Consider the following 11,249-nt stretch of genomic DNA (forward strand, 5'->3'; position numbering starts at 1 on the left):
ATGACTTAGTGATGCTATAAATACTTTAATACATAAATTCTGAGGCACATGCATAAGCATTTATTTAGGGTAAATATTTAGGAGTGGATTTGTTATATCATGGGGGAATATATGTCTCCAGATTTATCAGACATTCTCAAAAGTATTGTACCAATTTACTCTACCATTGCCAGTGTGTAAGAAGAGTTCCTATTGCTCTCTATTCTTGCCAGTTTTGTCAAGACTTATTTTTTTAAAATTTTAGCCAGTTAGGTGTGCATTTTGGCATATGGTTATGCAAGATTGGAACTATTTCTTTTTTTGAGCTTTGTAGAACTCTCTTGTGAAGCTATATGATGTGAAGCTTCCTCTGTTTTACTTTTTTATTTTTCAATTTTTAAAACATATACATTTATATAAGTTTTTCTTATTGAATAGTCGTGGTAGGTAATAGTATTCTTATGCTTTTACCTATTCATCTAAATTTTAAAACTTATTGGCAAGTATCTAATATTATTATTTGCCTAATTTCTGAATCATGTCTAGTGATTTAGATATCTAGTGATGTTTCATTAATTGTTTCTATCTTATTTCTTCTACTTTGGTTGAGTTTATTTTACTATTCTTTTTTCTAAATTCTTGAGTTGGATGCTTAGCTTATGAATGTTTCTTCTTTTCCAACAGACTCAAAGTTATGATTTTCCTTTAAATCATTGCATTAACTTCATCCTACAAGTTTTGATATTATGTGAATGTTGCTATTTTTTAGTCTAAAACATTTAAATTCCCTTACGATTTTTTTTCTTCAACCATGAATTATTTTGAAGTGTATTCCTTGCTTTTCAAACATAGGAGAAGTTTTTTGTTATCTTTTTATATTTACTCTCAAGCGTTGTAGTCTGAGAACATACATGGTTTCAGTTCTTTGAAGTATGATGCCATTTGCTTCATGGCCTAGTATATAATCAGTTTTTATATATGCTCCATAGCACACTTGAAAAGAATATGAAGAGCTGTTGGTTAGTTGCAATATTTCATATCAGTTAAGATCGTTAATCCTGTTGTTCAAATCTAAGTTTTTAGTGATTTTTTTCAAGATAATTCAATTACTATGAAAACGTTACAAATCTCCTTTATAATTATAGACATGTTTTTCATTTTATAGTTGTTAGTTTTTGTTTTCTGCATTTTTTATTGGATTTATTGGAGTGACTTTGGTTCACAAATCCATACAGGTTTCCAGTGTACAACTCAACAAAATGTTATCTGCACCTGCACCGTGCACCCATTGCCCCAAGCAAAGTCTCTTTCTGTCCCCATTCCCCCCAACCTTTGCCCACCTGCGCCTTGCCCACTTTCCCTCTAGCCATCACCATATTGTTGTCTGTGTGGTATGCATTTATATCTTTTGGCCAATCCCTTCATCTTCTTTCATCCAGTCCTCCAACCCCCTTCCCCTCTGACAGCTGTCAATCTGTGTTTCATGTATCCAAGTCTCTGTTTCTGTTTTGTTCATTAGTTTATTTTGTTCATTAGATTCCACATATAAGTGAGATCATATGGTATTTGTCTTTCCATGGCTGGCTTATTTTGCTTAGCATAATAATCTCCACGTACATTCATGCTGTCGCAAAGACACGATCTCCTTTTTTATGGTTGCATAGTATTCCATTGGGTAAATGTACCACAGCTTTTTTTTATTGTTATTAGTGACTACAGATTTACAATGATTGTTGCCTGATGAACTCCTGATAATCTTTTATGTCTTTTACCATAAGGTTTATTTTGTGTGATATTTGTGTACTTTGTCATGTTTAGTGGTGTGACTATTGCTCCACTACGTTAATGTGTGTTCCATGTGGGCAGCAACTTAAGAAAAACATTTTGTATACTCGGTGTCTATATAGGCACTCAATTGTTGAATGAGTAGGTAAATATTAAGGTGAACATTAAATATAATTGTTGGTTTGGGAGGAATCATCAGGTATTGAAGATTGAGTTTAACGTATTTCCCTAGTTCATGCTATTGTATTATCAGTGGTTTGTGCAAGGACCCATTGGTCGTTGATTGGATAGTTGGTTAATTTATCTCCACTAACCACTGTCCTTTCCACCTATCGGCACCTGACCTAATGTGTTTAAAATTTGCCATAGAATTGTGTGTATCCTTGTAAAAGATACTGTTTTTCGGTGCATGCATTTGTATTTGCATAAATGGCACAGTGCTAGAGATACCTTGCTTTTTTAACAATACCTTATTTCTGAAATCTACTTACGTTGTTATATTTTTAATGCCATTTAAGGATTCAACTGCATTATAGTTTTCCTTAGTGTGTTTCTATATTTTATTTATGCCCTGGATTATAATTATGAATTTCCAATTCATATTGAAAGGGATATATTCAGCCTACAAATCTTTAGAATAATGAATATTACAAGTACTTATAGTCTTTGAATTTCCCCTAATCGTACTCATTTTTTTATGCTTTGAGAGTTATCCTACACTCCCAGATCTCTCGTGCTTGCTGACTTTCATGGGATAAAGTTCATTTTATCTGTAGTCTCTCTTCCCTGCAGGCTGGAATACTGTGGTTTGACTTCTCTCTGTTGTCAGGATCTCTCCTCTACTCTTAGCAGCAACCAAAGACTGATAAAAATGAACCTGGTACAGAATACCTTCGGTTGTGAAGGAATTAAGAAGTTATGTGAAGTCTTGAGGTCTCCTGAATGTAAACTACAAGTTCTAGGGTAAGTCTTCATTGGCTTCTTAGGAAGAAAGTTTTCTGGAATGAGGGACAGGGGAGCCACTCATTATTGCAGGCCCTGAGATCAACCTGATTGTGGATCCCTGGGCATTTTCTAGGCCCTTATTTGTTTTTCCTCCCATAGAACACTGAATTTTGAGAGACAATGCTGCGTAGTGGTTAGAGCCACGAACTCTAGAGCCAAACTACCTGAATTTATTGCCACTTAATAGATATTTGAACTTGTTCTAGTCCCCAGTCTCTCTGTGTTTCAGTTACCTTATCTGTAACATGATAATATGAAATGATAATATCTACGTATAGGCTTATTCATCTGAGTCAATATAGGTGGTCTTTAAAACAGTGCCTAACATGTAATAAACAACGTACATGTTAGCTGTTTTCATCATCATTAGTATTACTATTTTGCTCAACAAAAAACAAGGGCTCTTGAAGGATTCTTTTAAAGTTTCATCTATTCTCTCCTATATTCCATTTTCCTTCAGCTGCAATATCTCCTTCAGCATGTCCCTCAGTTTCTTTTTCTATTCCCCAGCCATGTTAATATTCTCTCTCTACTTTAATAGTCCCCCACCCCATTGAAATACAATTTCATGAGGAAGTAAAGGGCTGTGGGAAAATTGAGTGCAAGAAGAGATGTTCCCTTGTTTTCTCAGGTTGTGCACAGAGGCATTTGATGAGGAAGCCCAGGAGCTGCTGGAAGCTGTGGGAGTTAGCAATCCACACCTAGTCATTAAGCAGGACTGCAGTGATCAGAACGAAGAAGATGGTTCCTGGTGGAAGTGTTTCTGATGTGAAGAACTTGACATTCTTTGAAAAAGTAAAAGAAAGACCTCAGAGTGACAAGGCCTTGGGCTCTGAGCTTTAGGTACTCTATGCCCAGACATAGTGCATTCGATGTTGGTTACATGTAGTTAATCACTTCTCTGTCAAATGTTGTTCTACTTCACATAGGAGTTTGAGAGGCTCAAATAAAAAGAAAAACATAAATGCTCTGTGCAAAGTGTACCATGATGGTTTTTTTAAAAGAAATATCTTTTTATTGATTTTTAGAGAGGGAGATAGAGAGAGAAACATCAATGATGAGAAAGAATCATTGATCGGCTGCCTCCTGGAGATGAAGCCTGCAACCCAGGCATGTGCCCTGACTGGGAATCAAACCGCGAACTCCGGGTTCATAGGTTGATGCTCAACCACTGAGCAACGCTGGCCAGGCACCGTGCTGTTTTACATTGGATGCAGAGCTTAAGAATCCAGATGTGAGAAGCTAGAAATGAGCTTGGAGGGTGGCGCCAGGGAAGAGCACCATGGCTTCCTTTCTCTCCGTGCCCACTGCAGTGGCTCAGTTCAAAGCCTCGCCGTTTCTGGTGTGATTTATTGAATGTTTTCCTGCGTATGTTCTTGGGACCACTCGTGTCAGAATCACTTGGGTGTTTCTTAAAATTTAGATTCCTGAGTCCCATACTATGTTTACTGAACCAGAGTATCTGGGTGAGGGCCCTAGGAACTGGCCTTTGAAATATTTCCCAGGAAAATCTTTGGGACGTTAATATTTGAGAAGCTACTAGCAGCCGTGGGCAAACTACGGCTCCGTTTGAAATGAATAAAACTAAAAAAAAAAAGATCGTACCCTTTTATGTAATGATGTTTACTTTGAATTTATATTAGTTCACACAAACACTTTTGTTCCTGCCCTCCGGTCCAGTTTAAGAACCCATTGTGGCCCTCGAGTCAAAAAGTTTGCCCACCCCTGTCTAGAGTCAATAGAAATGTGAGTCCACTTCTGCAGTGAACATTGTCTGTAGCCTGTTGTGAAGATAAAAGGAGACAAAGATATATTGGGGCTAGAGTGAAAAACAGGTTCCTCCACTTGCTAGAAAGGAAGCACAGTGAAATTTTCTGTAAAAGAATGCTTGGGTAATTTATTGCTATGTGTAACAAACAACCAGAAAACTTAATGGCTTCCAATGGCAACCACTTCATTATGTCATGAGTTAGTGGATTAGAATTCAGAAAGGGCTCAGCTAAGCATTTCTCATGCTCTGCATGAACATCCCTTGGTGGTAGTCACCTGACAGCCAGGTTGCCCTGGAAGCCCCAAGATGACCTTAGTCCAGTGACGGCGAACCTTTTGAGCTCGGCGTGTCAGCATTTTGAAAAACCCAAACTTAACTCTGGCGCTGTGTCACATACAGAAATTTTTGATATTTGCAACCATAGTAAAACAAAGATTTATATTTTTGATATTTATTTTATATATTTAAATGCCATTTAACAAAGAAAAATCAACCAAAAAAAAAGAGTTCGTGTGTCATCTCTGACACGTGTGTCATAGGTTCGCCATCACTGCCTTAGTCACATGTTTAGTGTCTTGGGGAGGATGGTACTGCCTTATGACCCACAATTTCACTTCTGAGTATTTATCCAAAGAAATCCAAAACACTAATTTAAAAAGATGTATGCACCCCTATGTTCATTGCGGTGTTATTTATAATAGCCAAGATATGGAAGCAACCCACGTGCCCATCAGTAGATGATTAAATAAAAAAGCTGTGGTACATGTACACGATGGAATATTACTTGACCATAAAAAAGAATGAAATCTTACTATTTGCAACAGTGTAGATGGGCCTACAGGGTATTATACTAAGTGAAATAAATTAGGGAAAGACAAATGCCTTATGAATTCGCTTATATGTGGACTCTAAAGAATAATATAGACAAAGCAGATATAGACTTATCAATACAGGGAACAGACTAATGGGTGGTAGAGGGAGGGAGGGTTGCAGGTGGTGAAAAAGGTGAAGGGATTTAGAAGTACAAATTGGCAGTTACAAAATAGGGGGATGTAAAGTACAGCATAGGGAACCTGGCTTGTAATATTTTTATAACGATGTATGGTGCCAGGTGGGCACTAGACTTATCAGGAGCATCACTTCACAAATTATATAAAAGTCTAACCCCTATGCTGTACACCTGGAACTAGGTGGACTGAAGAAAAGTCTTGTTACAACTAGGAATTTAAACTGAGATATTAATTTTAAAAAATTAGAATAGAACACACTAAGTTGCTTCTCTTCTAAGCTACATATTAGTTTCTGGATTTGTGTATAGCTAAACTGTGATTTAAAATGGAACCAATTCAAAATAAAGCCTTGTCTATTTACTAAATAAAGTTAGTTAAAACTGAAGAAAATAAAAACCTACTATGTTTGCCACCTCAGACCATGCTGTTAACTAGTCCATATAGAATAAATTTTAAACTTAGATACAAAAATTAGAAAAAAAAACCTTTAAAAAACTCTGCACTGTGTCTTACCTAAAAATTTAGAACAAAATATACAAATTGTTCATCCAAAGGATGTAGGAAGAAGGAAGGCAATAGCAGCAAATAAAGTCAAAACAGAGGAGCAGCAAATAATAAAGCTGGTTCTTTGAAAAAATAAACTTCTGACAAGATGATCATAAAAAAGAGAGAAAAGCAAAACAGCTATTAAAATGAAATTTCAAATTAAAAATAGATAACTCTTAGAAAAGTATATCCTACAAAAATCAAATCCAAGGAGAAAATTTTAGAAATTGGAAGACTTAAAACTAAAAGAAATTTAGGCAAAAATCTCCCCAGCTCAATATGAGGGAGAAAATCCTACATAGGTCAAGATGCTTTATGCTCAGAAATGTAAAATTTCTAAGTATGAGCAAACAAAAATAATTACTATATTTAAAAATCAATAACATCTCAAATAGCCTAGAAATACAATGATTTCATAATAAAAATCTGTTACTGCAATTCATCACATGAACTGATGTGATGCACTTAGCTTTAATTGCCGTTCATGCGTGATAAACATTGAAACCTTAAAATCCTCCCCATTGAAGTAAAAAAACCAAAATGCCTACTTTCACTATCTCATCATTGGAGAGCTACTGCAATAAACTAACGTAACACGTACACACATACACATAAAGACTTCTCACGTCTATTAACTTTTCACCAAAGCAACCTTGGAAAAACACTACGTTTTAAAAAAAAAGCCCCAAGAAAAACTGAATATAGTTTTTTTAAATGTTAAAGCCTTAAAGATACATTCACCAAGTTATTATTCACTTTGGAAAACATTGTAAGGAATAAATTTTAATTGTGTAATTTATTTGAGTAAACCCAAAATAAATTTTTTTCTCGCTGAGGAGTTCCTCACTGAAGACGGAGAGGTGAAACCTTTCGTTGTTATGATTGCTCAACTGCTACTTGGACGCGTGGCCAAGCGTCCTCCTGTTTCGCCTTCATTTTGTCCTGATGTGACTTTCTGTCCAATAACCTGCATGTGAAAGGGCAGTTTCAAGGCTACATATCGGAGCCCTTTGGAGGTGGGAAAACGAAGAAAACTGCGCCCAAAGAGCGATGCCCTCTCCTTCCTGTCCCAACAACCGACCAAGTCATCTCGTCCCCTTTCGCAAAAAATCACATACCTTCTGCGTATAAACTACATCCTTAAACTTTTAAAGTGCTATTATTTCGTTGTTCAAGGAACTTTTTTCTGTTCAAAAAAATGGTTTCGGTAACTTTGTAATGCATTACCAGTTCTCATTAAGAATAATGGGGAAAGACATTATTTTTAATCGAATAGTTTTAATTTCACAGCGGAAGTTCACGGGAAGGCCTTAAAACCTTAAACCGGGACCAGGTTAATACAGGGGAGCGGAGTGATGGCGGAAAGAAAATGGCCAAACTGCCAAGCTTCCCCGAAGGCGGGACCTGGGCTGGGCCCCGGATAACCAGCCAGCCAATCAGCGCGGCCGGCGCCTGACGGGCTGCGGAACCTGCGCCAGCGGCACAATCCAGACGCACGTTCGGCCTGCGCAGCGGGGTCGCCGGCTGCGTTCGGGGCTTCCCGAGACGCGCCGCCCGACCGGTAGGAGCCGCCCTCGGCCAGCCGGCTCTGAGGCCCCGAGGGCTGCCGCCCCTTCGCCGCCCGCCGCCCCCGGCCCCTCGCCCCGCAGCCATGGTGGAAGCGGACCGCCCCGGGAAGCTCTTCATCGGCGGGCTCAGCCCCGACATCGACGAGAAAACCCTCGAGGCCGAGTTCGGCAAGTATGGCCGCGTCATTGAGGTGCTCCTGATGAAGGACCGCGAAACCAGCAAGTCCCGGGGCTTCGCGTTCGTCACCTTCGAAAGCCCCGCCGACGCCAAGGCCGCCGTCCGCGACATGAACGGCAAGTCCCTGGATGGTAAGGCCATCAAAGTGGCCCAGGCCACCAAGCCGGCGTTCGAGAGCGGCCGTCGGGGCCCGCTGCCGCCGTCCCGCAGCCGCGGGCGCCCGAGGGGCCTGCGCGGGGCCCGCGGGGGCGGTGTCGGGCCGCGGCGCTCCCCGTCCCGGGGCGGGTCCGCCGACGACGGCGGCTACTCGGGGGATTTCGACCTCCGCTCCTCCAGGGCCCCGATGCCCATGAAGCGCGGCCCGCCGCCGCCGCCGCGCAGGGCCGGGCCGCCCCCAAAGCGGGCCGCGCCGTCGGGCCTGCCCCGCAGTGGCGGAGGCGGTGGCGGCGGCGGCGGTGGGATGCGCGGGCGGGCCCCGGCCGCGCGTGGGCGAGATGGCTACGCGGGGCCGCCGCGCCGAGAGCCGCCCCCGCGCCGGGACCCCTACCTGGGCCCCTGGGAGGAGGGCTACTCGCCCCGCGACAGCTACTCGAGCCGAGACTACGCGAGCGCCCGCGACTCCCGGGATTTCGCCCCGTCGCCCCGCGAGTACACCTACCGCGACTACGGCCACTCCAGTGCCCGGGACGACTTCCCGTCCAGAGGCTACGGCGACCGCGACGGCTACGGCGGCCGCAGCCGTGATTACGCCGACCACCCGAGCGGAGGCTCCTACCGAGATCCCTTCGAGAGCTACGGGGACCCGCGCAGCGGCAACCCCGCGCGGGGGCCCCCGCCCTCATACGGCGGCCGAGGCCGCTACGACGAGTACCGAGGCTGCTCGCCCGACGCCTACAGCGGCCGCGACAGTTACGGCGGCGGCGGCGGCGGCGGCCGAAGCGACCGATACTCCCGGGGCCGTGACCGGGTCGACCGCGCCGACCGCGGGCTTCCCGCGTCCCTGGAAAGGGGGTGCCCTCCGCCGCGCGATTCTTACAGCCGGTCGGGCCGCCGCGCTCCCCGCGGGGGAGGCCGCCCAGGAGGCCGCTCGGAGAGAGGGGGAGGCCGGAGCCGATACTGAGTTGGAACAGACTCGGGACCAGAACCCGAAGCCCGCCTTCCAAGGGGCCAGCGAAGAGAAGATGCTGTTGTTCTCTGGTCACTACCGAGGACTCGTACCGGGAAGAGTTGTGTTCACCTCTTGAGAATTCCCCTGTTCACTTCCTCGCCCATAATTTTGGTTCTTTTGAGAGGAAAAAGTTAAAACTCGTTTAATTTCGTTTTGGAATTGTTAACGTTTCTTGCAACAAGCTCAGTTTTAAAGCATGACTTGAATCTGCGTACTGGTCTTCTTATGTATTTCCAAGTAGAAATTCAGCCAAAGGCTTGCTTCTCATTTTTTTTCCTGGTAAATGAGGCATACCATTTTTTTATTTTATTTTACAAACATCTGCCCACTTAAAATGGAAAAAATGGATCGTTCTGTCCATTCAAATCAACTAGATTTTTGGGGGGAGAGGGGGCGGGATGGGTGTATGCCACGCTTAAGATTTCAGGGGGTCTTTGAAAATGAATCTCAGTGTTCCCAGTATTGAAAAGCAAACGAACAGCAACAACAAAAACCACTTAAATCAGATGCTAATGTAAAGCAAGTTCTGTTCATGAATCAGAAAAAGCAAGTGGATAATGCTGGCCATATTTTGCTCTTTGCCTTTTCTTTGGGCATCTACGGAATCTCTTGTCCCCTTGCCCCCAAAATACCATTCATATGTGTTGGGCAAGGATGGAATGCTAAATTAAAGATTTGGCCAACCAACCATAAAGCTGCAAAACTAAAACCAGAAAACTTCAGTTAATAACATTTTCACCACCACCAAATTATTAAGAAACAGGTAGAAAATATACCAGTGGTGGATTTGGGGATCTTAATGGCTTCCATTCCTATATCCAAGCTACTTGCCTTTGGCTCCCGTGGAAAGAGCTAGGTTTATGCCCCTAAGGGTGGAGGAATTACATGTGAGCAGCATCAGAAACTCAGAATCCCTGAGTGAGCTTGGCAATTCAACATCTGAGGATCTCAACCTGGTGTAAGAGACTTGGGTCTTCCTGTCGGTAAAGGCAAGGGGATGGGGTGAGTGCACCATATCTCAAGGTGGGGGCATGGGGGGCCACGCAGACAAAGTTCAGAGAGGCTTCCTCCAAGGTGACTCAGGAGGGACATCTCAGTCTCCTTTTTTACCTCAAGCTCAGGGCAAAAAACACCTTTTCCACTCAACACCTGTGGAATTTCCCTATTTATCTGAGAGAAAGTAATTGTACAGTCAAGGGACTCTAGCGAGAAAGGATTAGGTTAAAATATTAGGATCATATTCAACGTAATAATCTCTGGAGGAATCAGAGCAACACCTGAACAACAAAGTACTTAAGAGATCTGAATGCAACACATTGACATACACAACTCTTAAAAACAGGATTTTTTGACAAAATAATAAAGTAGATGAATTTCGGGAAAAGCTGCGTTAGTGGCCCAGAAGACCAAATATAAGAAATAGCTAAAAAAGAATAAAATTTAAAAATCCAGGAATTAATCTAGTAAAAATGGGTAAGACATTTATGGAAAAATTATTAATCTTTATTAAAGGACATAGAAGAATAAATAAATGGAGTCATATCATGAAATGGTCAGTAACACTTTTTATCTCAGCCTCACCAAATTGGAAAATCAATACAACTTCAAATGAAATTACAACATGATTTTTTTTTCCACACAGCTCCCCTCCCCTCTTCCCTGATAACATTTATTAATATTGATCAACGATGGAATACTAAATAAAAGATTTGGCCAACCAAGCACAAAACTGAAAAAAAAAAATAGCTTAATTTCACTATCAACAAATTATTAAGAAACAGGTTTTTTAAAAATGACACTTATGGGAAATTTAGGTAATCCTAAAACTTTTATGGTGAAAGAGCAAGAAGAGCCAAAGCAATACTGAAAAACAATTAGAAAGGACTCACTCTGCTTATTCATTCTTCCAAAAGAATGCTTAGAAGTCAATTTAATAAAAAAAAAAAAAAAAAAAAAAAACAATGGAAAGATAATTTTAGCAATGCTTAGTAATGTTGGAGTGTGCATACCCTATGACTTATTACAGTTTTGGTAATTTAAGCATGTGTTATCAACAAAGGTAGACCAGTGAACCAAAATAGCCTAGAAACAGGCCCACTTGTATATAAAAACATGATATATGACAGAGATAGCGTTAAAAAAAAGGATGGATTTTTTATGCTTATTTCTTTGCAAAAAGATAAAATGAGATTTCCTAACTTAACAGCATACACAAAAATATATCCTAGATGGTTTGAAG

At 41.7% G+C, this 11,249-nt stretch overlaps 2 protein-coding genes across 2 annotated transcripts in view; both read left to right on the forward strand.

Annotated features, from left to right (window-relative positions):
* NLRP14 (NLR family pyrin domain containing 14) overlaps nucleotides 1-3,536 on the forward strand; it is a 30,380-nt gene extending 26,844 nt beyond the window's left edge. Inside the window, exons 10-11 of the mRNA XM_036323941.1 lie at nucleotides 2,557-2,727; nucleotides 3,401-3,536. Of these exons, the coding sequence (XP_036179834.1) occupies nucleotides 2,557-2,727; nucleotides 3,401-3,536 (307 nt within the window). The remainder of the gene's footprint in view (nucleotides 1-2,556; nucleotides 2,728-3,400) is intronic.
* A 4,211-nt stretch (nucleotides 3,537-7,747) lies between these two features.
* On the forward strand, nucleotides 7,748-8,962 carry RBMXL2 (RBMX like 2). Its single transcript, XM_036323923.1, has one exon. It carries the CDS (start codon nucleotides 7,748-7,750, stop codon nucleotides 8,960-8,962), a length of 1,215 nt encoding a protein of 404 aa, XP_036179816.1.
* Nucleotides 8,963-11,249: the final 2,287 nt, after the last annotated feature.

The sequence above is a fragment of the Myotis myotis genome, unplaced genomic scaffold (assembly GCF_014108235.1).
Source record: "Myotis myotis isolate mMyoMyo1 unplaced genomic scaffold, mMyoMyo1.p scaffold_m19_p_10, whole genome shotgun sequence".
NCBI lineage: Eukaryota > Metazoa > Chordata > Mammalia > Chiroptera > Vespertilionidae > Myotis > Myotis myotis.

Excerpts from the sequence above, each read along its gene's own strand:
- RBMXL2 (XM_036323923.1), top strand. The coding sequence starts at position 7,748 with ATGGTGGAAGCGGACCGCCCCGGGAAGCTCTTCATCGGCGGGCTCAGC.